The sequence below is a fragment of the Entelurus aequoreus genome, linkage group LG01 (assembly GCF_033978785.1).
Source record: "Entelurus aequoreus isolate RoL-2023_Sb linkage group LG01, RoL_Eaeq_v1.1, whole genome shotgun sequence".
NCBI lineage: Eukaryota > Metazoa > Chordata > Actinopteri > Syngnathiformes > Syngnathidae > Entelurus > Entelurus aequoreus.
Window position 1 is genome coordinate 41,236,763 of NC_084731.1, and position 25,135 is coordinate 41,261,897.

Genomic DNA, 25,135 nt, shown 5'->3' on the forward strand with positions numbered 1-25,135 from the left:
CGCACCGTCTCTTCTCAGTATTTGAACGGCAAATGTGAAAATAAAAATGAAAATAATCTAAAACTGGCGAAGTTAAATGGAAAATAACTTTAGTATAATCACTGGATACATATCAATCAATCAATCAATGTTTATTTATATAGCCCTAAATCACAAGTGTCTCAAAGGGCTGTACAAGCCACAACGACATCCTCGGTACAGAGCCCACATACGGGCAAGGAAAACTCACCCCAGTGGGACGTCAATGTGAATGACTATGAGAAACCTTGGAGAGGACCGCATATGTGGGTAACCCCCCCCCCCCCCCCCCCCTCTACGGGAGACCGAAAGCAATGGATGTCGAGTGGGTCTGACATAATATTGTGAAAGTCCAGTCCACAGCGGATCCAACACATCAGCGAAAGTCCAGTCCATAGTGGGGCCAGCAGGAACCATCCCGAGCGGAGACGGGTCAGCAGCGTAGAGATGTCCCCAACCGATGCACAGGCTAGCGGTCCACCCCGGGTCCCGACTCTGGACAACCAGCACTTCATCCGTGGCCACCGGACCTGTGCAACTCCCCCTCCATAAGGGAGAGGGGAGCAGAAGAGAAAAGAAAAGAAAAGAAACGGCAGATCAACTGGTCTAAAAAGGGAGTCTATTTAAAGGCTGGAGTATACAAATGAGTTTTAAGATGGGACTTAAATGCTTCTACTGAGGTAGCATCTCTAACTTTTACCGGGAGGGCATTCCATAGTATTGGAGCCCGAATAGAAAACGCTCTATAGCCTGCAGACTTTTTTTGGGCTCTGGGAATCACTAATAAGCCGGAGTTCTTTGAACGCAGATTTCTTGTCGGGACATATGGTACAATACAATCGGCAAGATAGGCAGGAGCTTGACCGTGTAGTATTTTATACGTAAGTAGTAAAACCTTAAAGTCGCATCTTAAGTGCACAGGAAGCCAGTGCAAGTGAGCCAGTATAGGCGTAATATGATCAAACTTTCTTGTTTTTGTCAAAAGTCTAGCAGCCGCATTTTGTACCAACTGTAATCTTTTAATGCTAGACATAGGGAGGCCTGAAAATAATACGTTACAGTAATCGAGATGAGATGTAACGAACACATGGATAATGATCTCAGCGTCGCTTGTGGACAAAATGGAACGAATTTTAGCGATATTACGGAGATGAAAGAAGGCTGTTTTAGTAACACTCTTAATGTGTGACTCAAACGAGAGAGTTGGGTCGAAGATAATACCCAGATTCTTTACCGAGTCGCCTTGTGTAATTGTTTGGTTGTCAAATGTTAAGGTGGTATTATTAAATAGATGTCGGTGTTGAGCAGGACCGATAATCAGCATTTCCGTTTTCTTAGCGTTGAGTTGCAAAAAGTTAGCGGACATCCATTGTTTAATTTCATTAAGACACGCCTCCAGCTGACTACAATCTGGTGTGTTGGTCAGCTTTAGGGGCATGTAGAGTTGGGTGTCATCAGCATAACAGTGAAAGCTAACACCGTATTTGCGTATGATGTGACCTAGCGGCATCATATAAACACTAAAGAGTGCAGGGCCAAGAACAGAACCCTGGGGAACTCCGCACGTTACCTTAACATAGTCCGAGGTCACATTGTTATGGGAGACACACTGCATCATGTCAGTAAGATAAGAGTTAAACCAAGACAAGGCTAAGTCTGACATCCCAATACAATATATATATATATATATATATATATATATATATATATATATATATATATATATATATATATATATATATATATATATATATATATATATATATATATATAATATAATATATATATCCCAATATAACAATTTAATTATTATTTTTTTCTTTTTACTTTTTTTTTTCTTTCCATGATGGCAGGTGAGGCCGTGCCTCCCCTGCCTCTAGTGACTGCACGCCACTGGTGTGTAAGCAATTGGAAAAAAATGTAACCCTCCAGTGGTTGTGACCCAAAACAACTGCATAGAGTGTTTATGCCAGGGGTCGGCCCTTATAACTATACAGTCCAACCTTATATAAAGATGCTCACCCTCCAACCACTTAGAACAGCTCCCTTGACCATGAAGTATCCTGCAAACAAATTTGAATGGTAAGTCCCTCTGTTAAATCCCAATCAAGTAACCATCATGATGGTGATGGTGATGATGATGATGATGAGGACAGTCTGTTTCGTCTTTCATCAGCTGCCTTCTCAAATTTTCAGCAGCCTTAAAGCAAAACTTCAACGTTCTGGCATGTTTCGGGAAGTTTGTGACTTGCGGCGGCTGAGTTGTTTGTCAAAAGCCGAAATGGAAAAGGAGCTGCAGCGAGAAGCAAGTTATTAAGAGAGCGGGACGTGCAGATTGAGGGATCAAAGTCAAAAGGAGCGAGCTCGGCCAAAGGAGTGTGTGTGTGTGTGTGTGTGTGTACGTGCGTGTGTGTGTGTGTGTGTGTGTGCATGTGCATGTGTGTGTGTGTGTGTGTACGTGCGTGTGTGTGTGTGTGTGTGTGTGCATGTGCATGTGTGTGTGTGTGTTCGTATGTGTGTGTTGTAGCAGCTGGGTGGCTTTGTGTGCAGCTCAGGTGTTGCCTCAGCTTCATTTGACACACAATCATGCAAACACCAAGCCACACTCGGACAGTGCCCCAAGGCACAAGGACACGTGGGCAAGTTAGGAGCGCGCACGCGGGGAGTTAACGCTGACGCCATGCAAATCCTGGGGATCAGGAGAAGGCGGCCGCGGCGTCGCGCCTCTTATGTGCAAACACGTCTCGCTCTCACAATCGATTTGTCAGACGCTGATGCATGCTGCAAGGCCGCGCAGCCGTCTTCTTGCTCGTCTTCGTCAGCCTTTTGTGTCACAGCAAGGACGGTGCGTCGCAGCCTTCTTTTTGGCGAGGCCGCGCAAAGTCACGGAGAAGTATAATAAAAGCAAAGTGAAGCGAGTAGAGGCCAGAGTGCTTTGACAGCAACTCCAATAACAGGAAACTTCATCAGTAGCTATGTGTGCATGGACACATTTAATCGGATTAAAAGCCTAACCGGAATAAAAATGCTTAATGTAGACACGCCATTCGGAATATTCTGACCCGATCTCACACGTTCCGATCAAAATGTCATTCCGATCAAGACAAGTAGGTAATGCCAATAGTCATTCGGATTGTAGAAAACAATTATTTCAAAATTTGGGTTTAAATCATTCTTACTGCGCATGTCTTTGATGTCAGCTATACTTCGGTGGTGGAGCGGGGACTTAATTTAATAGTTTCGAAATTAAGCGATTGTCTTGCTGCTGTCTCCCCCCATTAACATGTACAGAAGTAGTTTTACAGTCGTGGTCAAAAGTTGACATACACTTGTAAAGAACATAATGTCATGGCTGTCTTAAGTTTCCAATAATTTCTACAACACCTATTTTTTGTGATAGAGTGATTGGATCACATACTTGTTTGTCACAAAAAACATTCATGAAGTTTGGTTCTTTTATGAATTTATTATGGGTCTACTGAAAATGTGACCACATTTGCTGGGTCAAAGGTATACATACAGCAATGGTAATATTTGGTTTCATCTGACCACAGAACTTTCCTCCAAAGGGTCTTATCTTTGTCCATGTGATGTCAGATTAAACAAAAAAATTGCTGTTTGGCCACAATACCCAACAATATGTTTGGAGGAGAAAAGGTGAGGCCTTTAATCCCAGGAACACCATTCTTAACGTCAAGCATGGTGGTGGTAGTATTATGCTTTGGGCCTGTTTTGCTGCCAATGAAACTGGTGCTTTACAGAGAGTAAATGGGACAATGAAAAAGGAGGATTACCTCCAAATTCTTCAGGACAACCTAAAATCATCAGCCCGGAGGTTGGGTCTTGGGCGCAGTTGGGTGTTCCAACAGGACAATGACCCCAAACACACGTCAAAAGTGGTAATGGAATGGCACAATCAGGCTAGAACTAAGGTATTAGAATGGCCTTCCCAAAGTACTGACTTAAACGTGTGGACAATGCTGAAGAAACAAGTTCATGTGAGAAAACCAACCAATTTAGCTGAACTGCACCAATTTTGTCAAGAGGAGTTGTCAAAAATTCAACCAGAAGCTTGTGGATGGCTACCAAAAGCGCCTTATTGCAGTGAAACTTGCCAAGGGACATGTACGCAAGTATTAACATTGCTGTATGTATACTTTTGACCCAGCAGATTTGGTCACATTTTCAGTAGACCCATAATAAATTCATAAAAGAACCAAACTTTATGAATGTTTTTTTGTGACAAACAAATATGTGCTCCAATCACTCTATCACAAAATAATAAGAGTTGTACAAATTATTGGAAACTCAAGACAGCCATGACATTATGTCCTTCACAAGTGAATGTAAACTTTTGACCACGACTGTATATATTGTTGAGTTTGTTGCTCTGAAACGAGACTAGCAAATATCAAAGTATGGTCTGTAGTGTCATGTGTCGATGTAACAATAAAAAGAGGGATCCAGTTGTCGTCTTAACAAGCTGTTTTATTCACGACCTTACAGCTACTCCAAGTGCTAACTGCTAGTGTGACAGGGGCCAGCCGGAGTGGCTGCGCCAGATGTACGTTGGTAAACCTCACTCTCTGACTGCCTCAAATAGTGTAGATTGAAGATCACAAACACAACGCAGAACCGCTACACTAGCCTCAGACACGTACACAGAATGTCGTAACATGAACATGCGCCACAACCCGCACATATAACAATATAAAAGGCACAGAACAGCTCCATTTCAAAAAGAGAGGTAAAACAAAAGTAGTGAACAAAAGGAAAAAATTATAAATAAATACCCTGACAACGTCGGACAAGAAGAAATGCACAAAGCCATGTTTGTTTACAGTGGAAGTCACTGCGTATTCTACAGCACCTGCAGTGAGCGAACTCGTCCGAAAGATGGCGCCATAGTACAAACAATAACAGACCTTTCCATTCATGTCAGGTTCTACGCATGTCAAAGTAAAGTACTCCGATCTAAGGTGTGATGCATGAAAATGCACATCCTAGTCAGATCATTTTTTTCGAGGTCCATGTACACAGGAACATTGTAATCCGAATGATGATCAGAATAAATGCATTTTGTCCATGTACACATTACTAGTGTGGAACATGCTCAAGCTGAATGTACTTTTTAGTGTTTTATTCCCGCACGGGCGATTATTCTCCCGTAGCCTCGCTCAGCGTAGCAATAGCTAAATGCAGGGTGATTATAGCTAATAGTAGTCATTTTGTGTGGCCATAATGTGTCAGTGCTAGGTAATTGAAGGTGAGTGCTGGGTTGAGGGAGTCATTTTCAACCTTTATGTGCTCCAACTAGATGGAGCTGCATCTTGACTCTCTGCTTACACAGCTTGTATGACATATTCTACGTTCTATATCATATTCATTGCCCTCTCTACCCACAGATTTTTTTTTCTTTCTTTCAGTCTTTGTCTGCGCTCTCTTACGATCAATGTTTTATTCTTTGTCTTTTAGCCGCAGATACATTTGATAGCATGAGAGTGTGAAGAACGACCCTGGGTATAATGAGCTGTATAACACAATATTCCAGTCTGAATTTAACACATTTAAACCTTTATTATATAAACTGTTCAGTAGTGCACCACTAAGGTAAATAGTGAGAGGTTTCAGCCAAATAGTGCACCATTAAAGAAAAATAGTTTTAAAACAGTGCACCACTAGGGTAAAGAGTGATAGGTGTCAGCCAAATAGTGCACTACTTAAGTAAATAGTCAGAGGTGTCAGCCAAATAGTGCACTTCAAGGGTAATTAAATAATGAGAGGTTTCAGCCAAATAGTCACCACTAAATTAAATAGTGGTACGCTATAGCCAAATAGTGCACCAGTAAGTTAAATAGTAGGTTAGAGCCAAATAGTGCACCACTCAGGTAAATAAGTGTTATAGCCAAATAGTGCACCACTCAGGTAAATAAGTGTTATAGCCAAATAGTGCACCACTCAGGTAAATAAGTGTTATAGCCAAATAGTGCACCACTCAGGTAACTAAGTGTTATAGCCAAATAGTGCACCACTCAGGTAAATAAGTGTTATAGCCAAATAGTGCACCACTCAAGTAAATAATAAGCTGTTTCAGTCAAATAATGCATCAGTAAGATAAATAGATATATTTTTCAGTCAAATAATGCACCAGTAAAATACATAGTAAGATGTTTCAGCCATATCAGTGTACAACCCATTGCTGGCATTTCCCTTTTTTAATGCTAATCTCATTTGCATTTTTTTCCTTTGAACACCTCCCTCCTCTCTTGCATCTAACTATGTTTCAGTCATAAGCTCAGCTGTTAGTTTCCATGTTGTAAGCTAAGGGATCACTCATCCTTAAAGTCTTTGGATTCTTTTTTCAAGCTGTACTAAAGAAAATTCCCGCAGGCGAAGCTCAGTGGCGACAAAGCTAACCTGAGCTCGTTCTGCGTCCTAATCGCGCCCATGTGACTTCTCGCCAATCACGGCAGGCCCTACATGAGATAATACGTTGTCTATACTTCCGTTTCTGCGCTTTTTTATCACATACTTAAATGTTCTAGCTATTAAAGATGACATTTGTACATGTCTTTTTTTATGACAAACACCTTTTAGAAGCACACCCGCGTACTGATGTATATGCACGCTGGTCGTATGGGCGTAGTCAGGAATCACCAATATATCTATAAATCAGTCTCCATAAACTGCAGAATTAATGTAAACACTCTCTGACATGTAGTGGGTGGCCTTCACACACACACACACACACACACACGTGTCACTGGGGTCAGTAAATCCTCCCATTAACACAGCGATGTCTTCATCATAGTTGGTGTAGTGAAGCTGCTGCTATGACTCTATTTCATGGCTGACTTGATGCACGTGTGACCTTCCTGAGTACACACACACACACACACACACACACACACACACACACACACACACACACACACACACACCACACACACACACACATTCATGTATTGTTTTACCTTCTTGAGACCTCCGAAAAATGCCTACCTTTTCAGGACCACCCTTTCTAGATATATAAAGATTTGTATTTACAACATTAATAATATACACATACAATGCAAATATAAAAAAGCTTGTTGTAAGAAATGAGTTGGAATTTCACAAGAAAAAGGTCACAATTTCACAAGCAAAACTTAGAATTTTGGCAGTATTATAATAAAAGTCGTCATATTACTCAATGCAAGTCAAAATTTTACAAGAAAAACTGAGCATGTGTGCAATATTATCATAAAAGTTGGTATTTTACCCAATAACAGTCACAATTTTACAAGAAAAGCTTGACATTTTGGCAATTTTATGAAAATAGTCGTAATTTTACTCGACAAAAGTCACAACTTTATAAGAGAACTTTCAAATGTTGGCAATATAATAATAATCACAATTTTACTTGGCAAAATTATGATAAAAGTCATCATTTGACTCCAAAAATGTCACTATTTTACAAGAACAACAAAAAAATTGGCAATATCATGATAAAAGTCAGAATTTTGTATGACAAATGTCACCATTTTGCATTAAAAAGTAATAATTTTACATAAAAAAGTAAAAATTTAATGAAAAAATATTGCAATATTACAGAAACTGAAAGAATATGAGAAATTGTTCCCAATTTTATTAAAAAAAAGTCGACACATTGTGAGAAAAAGACTGCTTTTAGTTAATTAATTGTTTTTTGTTTGTTTTTGTAATTGGTTTTTAATCTTCATTATTTACTTCAAGGCCTACTGAAATGAATTTTTTTTATTTAAACGGGGATAGCAGATCTATTCTATGTGTCATACTTGATCATTTCGCAATATTGCCATATTTTTGCTGAAAGGATTTAGTATAGAACAACGACGATAAAGATTGCAACTTTTGGTATCTGATCAAAAAAAGGCTTGCACCTACCGGAAGTAGCGTGACGTAGTCAGTTGAACATATACGCAAAGTTCCCTATTGTTTACAATGATGGCCGCATGAAGTGAGAGAGATTCGGACCGAGAAAGCGACAATTTCCCCATTAATTTGAGCGAGGATGAAAGATTTGTGGATGAGTAAAGTGCAAGTGAAGGACTAGTGGGGAGTTGAAGCTATTCAGATAGGGAAGATGCTGTGAGAGCCGGGGGTGACCTGATATTCAGCTGGGAATGACTACAACAGTAAATAAACACAAGACATATATATACTCTATTAGCCACAACACAACCAGGCTTATATTTAATATGCCACAAATTAATCCTGCATAAAAACACCTGCGTGTTTGTTATGCTAGCTCCTAGCTCCTCTGCTAGCTCCTAGCTCCATAGAACACGCCAATACAATTCAAACACCTGATCAACACACACAATCACTCAGCCCAAAAGACCGTTTACCTAACCCAAGGTTCATAAAGCTTATATATTTTTAAAAAGTTACGTACGTGACGCGCACATACGGTCAAGTTATCGAATGTTTAGCAGCCAAGGCTGCATACTCACGGTACCTGATATTCAGCTGGGAATGACTACAACAGTAAATAAACACAAGACATATATATACTCTATTAGCCACAACACAACCAGGCTTATATTTAATATGCCACAAATTAATCCTGCATAATAACACCTGCGTGTTTGTTATGCTAGCTCCTAGCTCCTCTGCTAGCTCCTAGCTCCATAGAACACGCCAATACAATTCAAACACCTGATCAACACACACAATCACTCAGCCCAAAAGACCGTTCACCTAACCCAAGGTTCATAAAGCTTATATATTTTTAAAAAGTTACGTACGTGACGCGCACGTACGGTACGGTACGTGTTATGCTAGCTCCTAGCTCCTCTGCTAGCTCCTAAGAACACGGCAATACAATTCAAACACATGATCAACACACACAATCACTCAGCCCAAAAGACCGTTCACCTAACCCAGGGTTCATAAAGCTTATATATTTTAAAAAAGTTACGTACATACGCAAAAAAAAGCCAAAGCTGCATACTCACAGTAGCACGTCTGCGTCGTTGTCATCCAAATCAAAGTAATCCTGGTAAGAGTCTGTGTTGTCCCAGTTCTCTACAGGCGTCTGTGTATCCAAATCAAAAGTCCTCCTGGTTAGAGTCTCTGTTATCCGAGTTCTTCCATCTTGACTGCATCTTTCGGGAATGTAAACAAAGAAGCGCCGGCTGTGTACTGTTGTGGCTGACTACGTTCGAAAAATACGTCCATTTCGCACCGACAACTTTCTTCTTTGCTTGCTCGGCTTCCTTCTCCATAATGCAATGAACATGATTGAAACAGATTCACGAACACAGATGTCCAGAATACTGTGGAATTATGAAATGAAAACAGAGCTTTTTCGTATCGGCTTCAATGTGGAAGGCATACCCGTGTTCGCCGGGCTACGTCACACGCATACGTCATCCTCAGAGGCGTTTCGAACCGGAAGTTTAGCGGCAAATTTAAAATGTCACTTTATAAGTTAACCCGGCCGTATTGGCATGTGTTATAATGTTAAGATTTCATCATTGATATATAAACTATCAGACTGCGTGGTCGGTAGTAGTGGGTTTCAGTAGGCCTTTCAAGTTATTACAGTATGTCTCTATGTACATATTTTTATTTTATTTTTTAAATTATTTTTGGCCAAAGGGGGCGCATTTCAATTTCTTACACACACTCGTTATTACATATTTTGGCCACAGGGGGAGCACTTACATTTTTTACACACACTTGTTATTTCATATGTTGACCAGAGGGGGAACACTTTTAAAACCGACACAAAGTCAATTTAAAAAATCCCTCCTTTTTAGGACCACCCTAATTTTGATAGATTTCACCACCAAGGGGTGCAAATGAGATCTCAAATTTTTGTTTTTTGTAATGTGCTTAAGGCCGATGACAAACGAGTCACGGACCGCAGATGGACCCTGTGCTGCACTTTGGGCAACCCAGCTGTAGAAGTTAACTGTTAATGGCCGCTATAGTCTGAGTACCGTAGTGTATTTGTTCATCCTATGGTCACATATGGGACGCGGGTTGTCTTACGTCAGCACTGGAAGTCCTAAAATCAGCTGTTCACCTGGCGGGTTTTTTCGGGGATGGATAAGGAAGTCCTTCTTTAGCTGCTGACTGTTTTATCATATATTGCTGCTTTTGCACCTTTACTTTTGTATGCACATTAAATCAAAAACAAATCCTGACTTGGGAGCAACGTTCACAAACTCCATAGTATTTGGCTCTCTATTAGATGCAATGGTTTTCTGTATTGGTACCATGATTTCGGTCCTAACTTGTTCACCGGTCCTCATATGGAAGGTACTTTTTATTGTTGAGGTCTCAAGAAGGGTAGCAATACAAGAACACACACACACACACACACACACACACACACACACACACACACACACACACACACACACACATACACACACACACAAGCCAAATAGCAATATGCTGGACAGGAAATTGCAAATACAGTATATGTAGACATTTTCATTTATTCAAGTGTGTGTACTTGTAGTTAGTGTGTGTGTTTGCACTGTGACTTCGTTATCCAGTAATTAATGGCAAAGCCCTTAAAGTAAAAACAAATCACAAAGATGCCCCTTTAGGCTTGTAACGAGGAGCAAAGTTGCACTGTAGTTGCCATGGCGACCCAGATCACTCGCTTCAGTGGGGTATGATTTTTGCTAACAATCCCATGGCTAATGTGACACACCTGATTAAGATTGTTCCATTACTTCTCATTTCCTTTCATCCCCACTGCATCAACTTATGTCTGGATGTAGTAAATGCTGGTTGTTGTTGTTGTTGACGTCGTCGTCAAGGTAACCCCGCCCCCATTTTGTTCCCAAACCCGCTTGACAGACAGCAGCCAGCCCTCGCTCGCCCAGCCCTCGCTGACGCTGCAGAGCTTCCCCTACGGCGGCCGGGAGTCCGTGGAACTTGCCTACCAGAGTGGTACATTGCCCGTCATGTCCGTTCTTGTTTTTCTCCAAGCAGGCCTTTATGGACCTTACTTTGTGGACTGAGAGCATAAAAAAGTGTCCTCCCCAAAGTGTTCCCACAAAGTTTTAAACATAGAAATTGTCCAAAATGGCAAAGATGAGCGATGACGATTCAGACAACAACTAAATACTCTCTCGTCTCATTGATTAATCAAGACTGGTGTCCATATACAATTGTCCGTTTGCTGATATTTGTCCTCTATCCGTCTCACAGGTCAGTTCCAGGCGGGTCAGTTTCAACCTGCAATACGAGTTGCAGACCTCCTGCAACACATCACTCAGATGAAATGTGGTCAAGGATATGGCTTCAAGGAGGAGTACGAGGTGAACGCACACACACAGAAGAGGTGGGCCGGGCCCAACGCGCTCTATTGAGCTGAGTTAAAGAATGACCCTAATGCGATTGCTCCTTGCAGGTTATGAATGATAACTGACACAATTCCTGATAGAAATAAATAGAAAGATTTAAAATAATCCAGAAGTCAAATCCACAACATGCTCACTCAACAGTCATGCCTCGTTTATTGCGGCTAATTGGTTGCAGGCCTCACCATGGTAAACACATTTCCGAGAAGTACATTTGCAAAACCCAAAACCAGTGAAGTTGGCACATTGTGTAAATCATAAATAAAAACAGAATACAATGATTTGCAAATCTTTTTCAACCTATATTCAATTGAATAGACTGCAAAGACAAGATACTCAATGTTGGAAATGGAAAACTTTGTTGTTTTTTGCAAATATTAGCTCATTTGGAATTTGATGCCGGCAACATGTTCCAAAAAAGCTGGCACAAGTGGTAAAAAAGACAGAGAACGTTGAGGAACACTCATTAAACACTTATTTGAAACATCCCACAGGTGAACAGGCTAATTGGGAACAGATGGGTGCCATGATTGGGTATAAAAGCAGCCTCCATGAAATGCTCAGTCATTCTCAAACAAGGAAGGAGCGAGGGTCACCACTTTGTGAACAAATGCGTGAGCAAGTTGTTGAACAGTTTAAGAACAACATTTCTCAAAGAGCTATTGCAAGGAATTCAGGGATTTTACCATCTACGGTCCGTAATATTTTTATTTTATTTATTTTTTGTCCTGTCCAGCTTCTCAGGCAAATCATATAGTAGATGTAGATGCCCATATCGGCTGTTCAGATTTACTTTACAAAAGAGAAGTGTAGGATACTTCTCTTGTTGCTTTATTACGGTCCGTAATATCATCAAAAGGTTCATAAAATCTGGAGAAATCACTGCACGTAAGCGATTATATTACGGACCTTCGATCCCTCAGGCGGTACTGCATCAAAAACCAACATCAATGCATAAAGGATATCACAACATGGGCTCAGGAACTCTTCGGAAAACCACTGTCAGTAAATACAGTTGGTCGCTCCATCTGTAAGTGCAAGTTAAAACTCTACTATGCAAAGCGAAAACCATTCATCAACAACACCCAGAAACGCCGCCGGCTTTGCTGGGCCTGAGCTCATCTAAGATGGACTGATGCAAAGTGGAAAAGTGTTCTGTGGTCTGACGAGTCCACATTTCAAATTGTTTTTGGAAACTGTGGACGTCGTGTCCTCCGGACCAAAGAGGAAAAGAACCATCCGGATTGTTATAGGCGCAAAGTTGAAAAGCCAGCATCTGTGATGGTATGGGCGTGTATTAGTGCCCAAGGCATGGGTAACTTACACATCTGTGAAGGCACCATTAATGCTGAAAGGTACATACAGGTTTTGGAGCAACATATGTTGCCATCCAAGCAACGTTACCATGGACGCCCCTGCTTATTTCAGCACGGATTGAATTGATTTTAATTCATTTCAATGGGCGCCGTTGATTTGAGATGTTTTGAGTTACGAGCTCAGTCATGGAACCAATTGAGCTCGTAAGCTGAGGAAACACTGTGCGTATTTATTTTTCAACATAAACAGAGTCCTCTAAACATAAAACAACAGCCACATATAGTCACCTTTTACACTGGTTTTATCTATTATTGTAGATTTGAGTGTGTTCTACCTCCAAACGTCATGAACAAAATGATATGATTTAAAAACAAAGTGTACAGGATTTTACATAAAAACTAAGGTTTTTGTCCACAGTGTCCAACAGTCAGAAAGTTGTCCTCTAAGTAAATTATTAATTTATGACAGTCAGGCGATTCCTTATGGTCCATTTTGGCTGTAAATAACAATATATAAAGAATTAATGTCAGTTTTTATCTCGCGGCGACAACATAAACACATCAGATTTAGCATTGGCCTGTTAGCATTAGAATTCAATTCACTTGGGTGAAGACAAATAACTACAAAGTAAATAGTGAAAATTAGGTGTTGTTTACTTTCTTTCAACTCCTTCCTCCTTTCTTATTTCTTTTCAAACTACATGGTCGGAGTCCCAGTGAGCAGCTCGCCTCACCACTTCGAAGTGCAGCTGAATATTTTATACTACTCTGTAAATAAGTTTAAAAGAGTCTGTCCACTTCTCGTAGCTTAGCGTACAGAAATGAAGTTTGTATGCATTCATAAACCGCATTAAACTGCATGCTAACTTAAAGAGTACATCTAGGTACAACACTGCAAGATAGTTCCACTAATCAACGTTCTTCAGCACACAGATGCCCCACAAAAGTTCCTGCAGGTCAAAAGTTCCTTTCGTTCTTCTTTCTCTTCGTTGTCAAGTATGTTAAAGTTAAAGTACCACTGATAGTCACACACACACTAGGTGTGGTGAAATTACCCTCTGCATTTGACCCATCCCATTGTTCCACCTCTGGGAGGTGAGGGGAGCAATGAGCAGCAACGGTGGCTGCGCTCGGGAATCATTTTGGTGATTTAACCCCCAATTCCAACCCTTGATGCTGAGTGCCAAGCAGGGAGGCAATGGGTTCCATTTTTATAGTCTTTGGTATGACTCAGCCGGGCGACCGGTGCAATGGACGTCGAGTGGATCTAGTTAATAACGTGAGAGTCCAGTCCATATTGGATCTAACATACAGGTACATGGGTGTGAGTAGGAAAAATGTGTTTTTTAGTTAATGTGATTGCTCTTCTCGCAAGTAATTGAATGAAAAGAATCCACAGAGTCAAAGAAATAATTTAAAGTATATGACAAGTAAATGAACACAGACTAGTGGGGGGCAGGAGAGGGACGTGCTCAGGTCCCTCACGGTACAATTGACATCTTGTGAGTGCGCTCTTAATGTGAATTTGCATGTGCAGCAGAGCGCCATCCCAGCATAGCGCAGGAACATGTGGGGTTATTTCACATCATTAATTTTACAAAAAAAAAAGCTGCATACATTTTTGATTCTTTGAGTTCAGTTTTAGTACTTAAGTGATTTTTCAATGTGGTTAGCATTCTTCCCTCCAACGCTTACGGGAACAGGGTAAATATTCATGTCACTTTTCTGGCCCGTGTGTGTCGCCAGCCTGCACACAGCACTGGGAGCATCGGGCCATACGTACACCTAAAAAGCACCACTTTCGTACCTTGACTTCAGGCGTTGGCGGAGGGACAGACGGCGCCCTGGGAAAGTGCCAAGAAGGATGAGAACCGCAACAAGAATCGCTATGGCAACATCATCGCTTGTGAGTACTACAATGACTCGCTCTCTTTCAAGTTAGCGTCATGTGATGTTTGCATCTTTTTTATTTCGCTTGTGATTGTTGTTGTGTGATCAAAGTCTGCTTTCGGCCAGTTAAAGTTAAAGTACCAATGATTGTCACCTACACACTAGGTGTGGTGAAATTGTCCTCTGCATTTGACCCAGTTGATGCACCTTTGTCTTGATTTTTACCTCTGCCAGAAAGTTATACTGTACAGTCATTGCCCTTGGTTTTTCTGTCAAAAAGGTATGGGCAGATTTTCATGAAACTTTCGGGAAATGTCAAAATTTAGATAGGAAACAAGTGATTACATTTTGGGACTGATCTGGATCATTTCTATGATATTACCTTACGTTTTAAAGTTGAACGTTTAAGTAAAGTTAAAGTACCACTGATAGTCACACACACACTGGGTGTGGTGAAATTACCCTATGCATTTGACCCGTCCCCTTGTTCCACCCCCTGGGAGGGGAAGGGAGCAGTGGGCAGCAGCGGTGGCTGCGCTAGGGAATCATTTTGGTGATTTAACCCCCAATTCCAACCCTTGATGCTGAGTGCCAAGCAGGGAGGTATTGGATCCCATTTTTATAGTCTTTGGTATGACTCGGCCGGGGTTTGAACTCACAACCTACCGATCTCAGGGCGGACACTCTAACCACAAGGCCACTGAGCAGAGTTACAAAATTCGACTTGTGTGTGTGTGTGTGTAAATGCTAGCTACTCTGAATCGACCCATAGGGGCACATGTAGTGGATGGCTGACAAGAGGGTTCTCTCCGTCTATTTCATTCCACAAAAATAGCTCAAAAAGTCATGGGCACATTTTGAGGAAACTTTCAGGACATTTCAGAAATTGGATATGGAGAAAGAGATTATATTTTTGGGCTGATCTGGATCACCGTCTGGATACAGGACTTTTTTACTATGGGAAGGTGGTGATTGGTTAAAACAGGGGTGTCAAACTAATTTTAGATCGGGGGCCACTTGGAGAAAAATCTACTCCCAAGTGGGCCGGACTGGTAAAATCACGGCACGATAACTTAAAGATAAAGACAACTTCAGATTGTTTTCTTTGTTTAAAAATAGAACAAGCACATTCGGAAATTGTACAAATCATAATGTTGTTGTTGTTTTTTTTACACTTACATGTTGCAAATTAATAGTATTCTATCTTTATTTGTCGTTATTTATACTTTCTGAATAAATGATGTGATAATGTTCATCAGTCAACTCATTGGTGTTTATTTTCAATCTATCAAGATAAAAAAATAATATCAAAATCAAATTACAGGATGTTATTTATGCAGTTTGCTCATTTTCCTCGACTGGTGCACTAATATAATGTGGTTTATTTTTTTTAGATATATAACATAATCTACAAAGATACAGAGAATTGCTATTGCGACATCTAGTGGACACATGTAGAACAGCTGTTTCTTTCATTCAAAAAAGTTCGGCTCATTTTTATACTTAGCAAACTCATCCCGCGGGCCGGATAAAACCTCTTCGGGCCGTACGTTTGACACCCCTGGGCTAAAATGTCTTAATGGTTAGGAGCTATAGCGGCACCTGTTGATTTGGCGTGTGTGTGGGTGTGCAAACAAGTGCACAAATTGCTCCTCTATGTTACATTTCATAAGTGTCCACAGTTGAAAGGCATTACGAAATTGAACAAAATAATTCATCAAATGATGAATTGCTACATAAAATCCCATTAAAATCAAATCAACTACTTGAGGGAGCGAGTTGCGCCTAATATAACAGTAGGGAAAACACTACACTTATATAGTTTCTCTCGATATGCGTGTGGAAATTGGACTTCTATTGCATTACGTCCTGTGTGTGCGGAACACAGTCAATACTTTCCTAATGAGATAATTTTTTTCTTGGTCAATGCTGACAACATCTTAAAGGCCTACTGAAACCCACTACTACCGACCACGCAGTCTGATAGTTTATTTATCAATGATGAAATCTTAACATTATAACACATGCCAATACGGCCGGGTTAACTTATAAAGTGACATTTTAAATTTGCCGCTAAACTTCCGGTTCGAAACGCCTCTGAGGATGACGTATGCGTGTGACGTAGCCCGGGGAACACGGGTATGCCTTCCATATTGAAGCCAATACGAAAAAGCTCTGTTTTCATTTCATAATTCCACAGTATTCTGGACATCTGTGTTCGTGAATCTGTTTCAATTATGTTCATTGCATTATGGAGAAAGAAGCTGAGCAAGCAAAGAAGAAAGTTGTCGGTGCGAAACGGACGTATTTTTCGAACGAAGTCAGCAACAACAGTACACAGCCGGCGCGTCTTTGTTTACATTCCCGAAAGATGCAGTCAAGATGGAAGAACTCGGATAACAGAGACTCTAACCAGGAGGACTTTTGACTTCGATACACAGACGCCTGTAGAGAACTGGGACAACACAGACTCTTACCAGGATTACTTTGATTTGGATGACAAAGACGCAAACGTGCTACCGTGAGTATGCAGCTTTGGCTTCTAAACATTTGATCGCTTGACCGTATGTGCGCAACTTTTTTTTTGCGTATGTACGTAACTTTTTTTAAATATATAAGCTTTATGAACCTTGGGTTAGGTGAACGGTCTTTTGGGCTGAGTGATTGTGTGTGTTGATCAGGTGTTTGAATTGTATTGGCGTGTTCTATGGAGCTAGGAGTTAGCATAGGAGCTAGGAGTTAGCATAACAAAGACGTAAGTGTTTTTATGCAGGATTAATTTGTGTCATATTAAATATAAGCCTGGTTGTTTTGTGGCTAATAGAGTAAATATATGTCTTGTGTTCATTTACTGTTTTAGTCATTCCCAGCTGAATACCAGGTACCGTGAGTATGCAGCCTTGGCTGCTAAACATTTGATAGCTTGACCGTATGTGCGCGTCACGTACGTAACTTTTTAAAAATATATAAGCTTTATGAACATTGGGTTAGGTGAACTGTCTTTTGGGCTGAGTGATTGTGTGTGTTGATCAGGTGTTTGAATTGTATTGGCGTGTTCTATGGAGCTAGGAGCTAGCAGAGGAGCTAGGAGCTAGCATAACAAACACATAGGTGTTTTTATGCAGGATTAATTTGTGGCATATTAAATATAAGCCTGGTTGTGTTGTGGCTAATAGAGTAAATATATGTCTTGTGTTTATTTACTGTTGTAGTCATTCCCAGCTGAATATCAGGTACCGTGAGTATGCAGCCTTGGCTGCTAAACATTTGATAGCTTGACCGTATGTTCGCGTCACGTACGTAACTTTTTAAAAATATATAAGCTTTATGAACCTTGGGTTAGGTGAATGGTCTTTTGGGCTGAGTGATTGTGTGTGTTGATCAGGTGTTTGAATTGTATTGGCGTGTTCTATGGAGCTAGGAGCTAGCAGAGGAGCTAGGAGCTAGCATAAAAAACACATAGGTGTTTTTATGCAGGATTAATTTGTGGCATATTAAATATAAGCCTGGTTGTGTTGTGGCTAATAGAGTATATATATGTCTTGTGTTTATTTACTGTTGTAGTCATTCCCAGCTGAATATCAGGTACCGTGAGTATGCAGCCTTGGCTGCTAAACATTTGATAGCTTGACCGTATGTGCGCGTCACGTACGTAACTTTTTAAAAATATATAAGCTTTATGAACCTTGGGTTAGGTGAACGGTCTTTTGGGCTGAGTGATTGTGTGTGTTGATCAGGTGTTTGAATTGTATTGGCGCGTTCTATGGAGCTAGGAGCTAGCAGAGGAGCTAGGAGCTAGCATAACAAACACGTAGGTGTTTTTATGCAGGATTAATTTGTGGCATATTAAATATAAGCCTGGTTGTGTTGTGGCTAATAGAGTATATATATGTCTTGTGTTTATTTACTGTTGTAGTCATTCCCAGCTGAATATCAGGTCACCCCCGGCTCTCACAGCATCTTCCCTATCTGAATAGCTTCAACTCCCCACTAGTCCTTCACTTGCACTTTACTCATCCACAAATCTTTCATCCTCGCTCAAATTAATGGGGAAATTGTCGCTTTCTCTGCCCGAATCTCTCTCACTTCATGCGGCCATCATTGTAAACAATAGGGAACTTTGCGTATATGTTCAACTGACTACGTCACGCTACTTCCGGTAGGGGCAAGCCTTTTTTTTATCAGATACCAAAAGTTGCGATCTTTATCGTCGTTGTTCTATACTAAATCCTTTCAGCAAAAATATGGCAATATCGCGAAATGATCAAGTATGACACATAGAATAGATCTGCTATCCCCGTTTAAATAAAAAAAATTCATTTCAGTAGGCCTTTAAAGAAGCTGGAAAAGGACAAATGTAATGGACAAAAAGAGGATTATTCGCTTCTATTTCCTGCACAGCAGTATGCTGCACACCGCTCCATTTAGTGTAGGATTTGGTGCAGCAGGCATGTTCGTATAGTTAGTCCAGCATGTGGAGGCATTAACACAGTTAAAATGCACTAAACGTCATCGCGGAGCATTGCCGCGCACGCTGAGAGCTAAGACAGGGCCACGGGGGCATGTGTGTGGGCGTGCACGTCCAATTAAAGGTCTCCATGTTGAGGCGGAGACGCGGCGCCAGCGTGAAGGCTTTCAAACGAAAGAGTGCAGGAATGAAATAGACTGTCAAGGCCTTGATAGCCAACAGGAATTATGATCAATTTGCTATTAGCACAAATGCTTTAATTACCAGCGCCTGGTAATGGAAACTGTCCATCGTGCTGGCTGCCACTGTACAAAGGCTCATTTTCTTAAGAAAATGTTGTAAAAGTCCCCGAGGGAGATGGCAGGGAGCGTTGTCTTTATTAGATGACTTGAAATGTGCTTTAATGGAAGCGCCGGGCTTGAACTTTACTTCACCTTTTTAGCGAAAAGCGTTCTCTTGCAGCAAGCAAGCCTTTGAGCGACATGACGTTCCCATGTTTTTTACGTTTATTAATCTAGGTATCCACCAGGGGCATCGCTAGGTCTGAAGAACAAGGGGTGCTTAGCCCTCAGGAGGTTCCTGTGATTGAAAACATTTTTGGACTTGCGAGATCTTTTCACTGTATTAGAATTACAAAACAAATAGTGAATACATCTAAATCAGTGGTCCCTAACCTTTTTGTAGCTGCGAACCGGTTAACGGGGGGGAATAGTTTTTTGTTTTTTTTTTCTTTTATAAAGAAATACAATCATGTGTGCTTACGGACTGTATCCCTGCAGACTGTATTGATCTATATTGATATATAATGTATATATGGTGTTTTTTATGTTGATTTAATAACAATTTTAAAAAATATATATATATATATATATTTTTATTTTTTATTTTTTAATTTCTTGCACGGCCCGGTACCAATCGGTCCGGCCCGGTGGTTGGGGACCACTGATCTAAATGGTTGAAAGGGGAAGTGCAAGAAAGCTTCAGTCATCTTTAGTAAGCATGAGATGGCCCAAACACATAAGGACAGTGTTGTTGCATGGAAAAGTTAGCAGGCAACTTGCAAACATGGAAATGTTGCACAGATGGTAGCAGTGTACTGTTTTCCAGCCCCTGGAAAACAGGGGCTGGATGTCCACCCAAAGATATGTTGTCTGTGCATAACCTCTTTGATTTAGAGTTTTTGCTCTTGCAATATTATTTCGCTTACAACGTGTTGTTACTGTATTAGAATTACACAGAAAATACTGAAGAAATGGAAATGGTTAAAAGCAATATTGTTACTTTCCTGTTATTACTGTAATGGTAATTTAAGGTATTTAGATTACAGGTGTCAAATTCAAGGCCCACAGGCCACACCTGGCCAATAGGGATGGGTGATACCACTAGGCCACCTACTCAGTGGCCTAGTGGTTAGAGTGTCCGCACTGAGATCGGTAGGTTGTGAGTTCAAACCCCGGCCGAGTCATACCAAAGACTATAAAAATGGGACCCATTACCTCCCTGCTTGGCACTCAGCATCAAGGGTTGGAATTGGGGGTTAAATCACCAAAAATGATTCCCGGGCACGGCACCGCTGCTGCCCACTGCTCCCCTCATCTCCCAGGGGGTGATCAAGGGGATGGGTCAAATGCAGAGGACAAATTTCACCACACCTAGTGTGTGTGTGACAATCATTGGTACTTTAACTTTAACTTAATATGGACTATCACAACAACCTGCCATTTATGGCGAAAACGCTACAAGTGAAGATAAAAAACACCCATAGAACTCCACCTTTTTGACTATGATTGTATCAGTGCACCCACTCTTCAGAGCCCCCAAAACACTACTCTAAAAGAACAGTAAATTGTAAAAGGGTTATACTTGTATAGCGCTTTTCTACCTTCAAGGTACTCAAAGCGCTTTGACACTATTTCTACATTCACCCATTCACATGGCGGGAGCAAGGGTGAAGTGTCTTGCTCAAGGACACAACGGACGTGACGAGGTTTGTAGAAGGTGGGGATTGAACCAGGAACCCTCAGGTTGCTGGCACAGCCACTCTCCCAATTGCGCCACGCCCAACAGTAAGGCTATTAAATTATACACTACTACAGCTTTGCAGTAGAGGTGTGCTAAAGTTATTTTTCTGTCAGAAATATTATAGACACTGGTATTATGAGTTTTTTTTATTACAAATCAAACAGATAGTGTTATGATGCGACTTCAGTGTGAACTCTCCTGCATAATGTCGCATAATGGCAAATAATGATGACGCTTATCATTCGCGTCATCATTATTCACGAAATAGGCGGTCACAAAATATATAGTTGACAAATTAGCAGAAACAGCCGAAAATATAGTTTTATGAAATCACGTCATTAAATGTTCCACCACTGATAGCCGTCACGCTTTCCAGAGCAAACATCGAGGCAAATGTCCCCAAAACTGCGGGAGACATCTTCTTTTATAATCTTCTCCGCGGTTCAGAAAATGTTGACTTTGATTGCACAGAATCCTTGAAATTGTCACAAATGCGCAAGTACTGAGAAAACTAGAATGTAATCACGTTTACTTCCGTAAACACTGCAAGACATGAGGATGCCATGTCTGTATTCGGGTCAGTTTGCATTCACATTGGAGTCTGGACACATTTTCTTTGTGACGTGTGAACGACTACATTAAAAAGATCAGATATGACAAAAAAAAATCTGAATTTGACATCCTACCCTGCAGTGTTGTGAAAACACTGAACATAGCCTAAATGCTGCTGCTGTCTTGCTCCACTTTGCTAAGGTAACAGTGAAAACATGGACTGGATTTTGAGTATAGTAATCCGGGCATTACTGATGGAATGGATTGGATTGGATAATAAGGGCTGACAAAGGGTCCTTTAATGATTTATAATCATAGTAAATAATGACGGGTTATATTATTAGTTCGGTAAACTTATATCCCTGCATATTTATGTAGAATTTTTTTTGGCAATTTTTTGTAAAAAAAAAAAAAAAAAATCACACCAAATTATTTAGGGGCGCTTAAGAATATTTTAGGGGGGCCTAACAACAGCAATGGTATCCACTAATGTCTGTATGGAGGGAAAAGCTTCTTCACTGACCATCCACTTTCATGCCAACTCAGTAGCTTTAAAATGCAGATGGGTTCCTAAGTGTGTACTTAAGCACTGAAACCCCAAAATTAAGCAATTTTTTTTCAAAAACTTACATTTCTATAGCGCTTGTATGTTGTCAAAACAGTGAAAAATCCTGTGCTCATAAAAAACACTGTGCGCTTGAGCGCACTCATTTTGCGGATGTGCAGACTGCTTGCTCGGTATGAGGGGCCGTTAGGGACATTATTCAGAATTACCTCTTACATACACTACTGAAATACTCTCACATAAACAACTGAAATCTTTTTCTTTTATACACACTACTGAAACACTCTTATAAACACTACTGAAATGCTCTTACATACACTACTGAAATGCTCTCACATAAACAACTGAAATCTTTTTCTCTCACACACCCTACTGAAACAATCTTATAAACACTACTGAAATGCTCTTACATATACTACTGAAACACTCTTATAAACACTACTGAAACACTCTTATAAACACTATTGAAATGCTCTTACATATACTACTGAAACACTCTTATAAACACTACTGAAACACTCTTATAAACACTACTGAAATACTCTTACATATACTACTGAAACACTCTTATAAACACTACTGAAATGCTCTTACATATACTACTGAAACACTCTTACATACACTACTGAAACACTCTTATAAACACTACTGAAATGCTCTTACATATACTACTGAAACACTCTTATGAACACTACTGAAATGCTCTAACATATACTACTGAAACACTCTTATAAACACTACTGAAACACTCTTATAAACACTACTGAAATACTCTTACATATACTACTGAAACACTCTTATAAACACTACTGAAATGCTCTTACATATACTACTGAAACACTCTTACATACACTACTGAAACACTCTTATAAACACTACTGAAATGCTCTTACATATACTACTGAAACACTCTTATAAACACTACTGAAACACTCTTATAAACACTACTGAAATACTCTTACATACACTACTGAAGCACTCTTATAAACACTACTGAAATACTCTTACATACACTACTGAAATACTCTTATAAACACTACTGAAACACTCTTATAAACACTACTGAAATGCTCTTATAAACACTACTGAAACACTCTTATAAACACTACTGAAACATTCTTACATACACTACTGGAAGACTCTTATAAACACTACTGAAATGTTTTTGTCTCACGCACACACACACACATACCTGGAATTATTTTTCACTAGTATGTATAAACGGATTTCACCCGTGTGTGTGTGCTTTTTACACGTGTGTGTGAGGGACAACAATTTCAGTAGTATGTGTGCAAAGGTTTCAGTTATGTGTATGAGCGCATCTTACCATTGTGTATACGAGCATTTTACCACTATGTGTAAGAGCATCTTACTAGTGTGTGTGAGCGATGTTGCATTCCGGTTCCGGTATAATTCCCGCCCCTTTTCAGACAAGTTTATTTTTTATTTTTTTTAAAGCCTAGTTGTGGACAAAATGTCTGCCGACAAGTAGCTTAACCGAGGCGGGAGCTCCACTTCATAATTTGAGGGCTTCAGCGGAGAATATAATAACACTTTCAATGCAACAAGGGTCGGACTGCCGCCATGGGTCTCTCCCGCAGGACGCGGCACCTGAGCGGCCACACAGCGGTGCCTTTCTCCTCCCGACAGCCAAGCAGCCTGGAGCACTCGTTACATTGCGAGTTTGCACTGCACACATGCAACGTTTCAGTTCATGGACATCGGGGCAAAAGGAGGAAAAGGTAATTAGACATTATTTATTTCTAAATGATTGTTGAATCACACGAAATGTAAGACAACATGGCATTGTAGTGAGCTACAATGGTAACATGTCGAAATGTGAGTCACGTCGTGTTACGTCAGTAGCTAATCATATACTAATGATAATGGATTGCATTTATTTAGCGCTTATTGACTAGATAAGGGGTCCCCAAACTACGGCCCGCGGGCCGGTTACGGCCCTCCAAAGTCCAACATCCGGCCCGCTGGAAAAAATAAATAAATTGTATTATTATTTTCAATCTGTCTTTTCTAATCTAATCCATTTTTTGGTGTTCCCTAGCCGCTCAGGCAAATCATATTGTCTACAAATGCATTTCCCCGTATGACGTATATTGTCTTAGCTGTTTTCATGTGATCTGATTGTTACATTCTTATTTCAGAGTCACCACACAGCTGCATGACCATTTCAACAAGGACGGAATAAACAACCTCTGGATTCATGGAACTTCTTTGCACACAAATATATTAATTGGAATATTCAATAAATTTCACATAGAAACATTGTGAATATTATTTTCAACAGTGTGTTGAAAACAACCTTTTTTGGCTCAGAAAGGTTCCTTATGTCTCATTATTCACATCCTTTCAATACTTGTCGGTGTGTAATTCCAGACATAGATGTAAACATTAATGAGACAACAATGAACATTTTTCAACATCACTTGAATATGATGGCAACTATAGAATAGACATTTTCACTTCAATTCTGCACTTTATTCAGTGGACAACATGGGAATAATAAGGTTTGTTAAAATGTTTTCCTCACTTGTGCAGTGTATTCTGCGAAATAACATTTTGTTTAAACATTTTGTAAAAAATAAATAAATAAGGAACCTGTTATACAGACCTGTATGAAGTTGCCCACTTTATTATTGCAAATATCAGAATAACACCGAAATACATTTGTGCTGTGAACATTTATGTTTCTACGGTTGATGTTTTTAAGTTATTTTATGTTCTGACTAGTAATGTCATCCAGCCCCCACCACCACGAACACTTTGTCAAAATCTCCCCAAACTTGTCCCAAACGTTTGTGATACACAATTTTTTTGTCTTATGATTATTGTATTTAGGTTAGGGGCTAGGTGTAAATATTAACACATTAACTTAAACTATAATTTTAGACAAACAATATCTATTGTCTGACTACAAGAAGCATTGAAAAGTATATAA

The 25,135-nt window shown here is 40.2% G+C and overlaps 1 protein-coding gene across 11 annotated transcripts in view; it reads left to right on the forward strand.

Annotated features, from left to right (window-relative positions):
- ptprt (protein tyrosine phosphatase receptor type T) overlaps nt 1–25,135 on the forward strand; it is a 541,100-nt gene that overhangs the window by 427,832 nt on the left and 88,133 nt on the right. For all 11 annotated transcript variants that reach the window (XM_062050776.1, XM_062050836.1, XM_062050792.1 and 8 more), the window contains 3 exons: nt 10,861–10,953; nt 11,215–11,324; nt 14,501–14,588. In XM_062050776.1, coding sequence (XP_061906760.1) covers nt 10,861–10,953; nt 11,215–11,324; nt 14,501–14,588 — 291 coding nt within the window. The remainder of the gene's footprint in view (nt 1–10,860; nt 10,954–11,214; nt 11,325–14,500; nt 14,589–25,135) is intronic.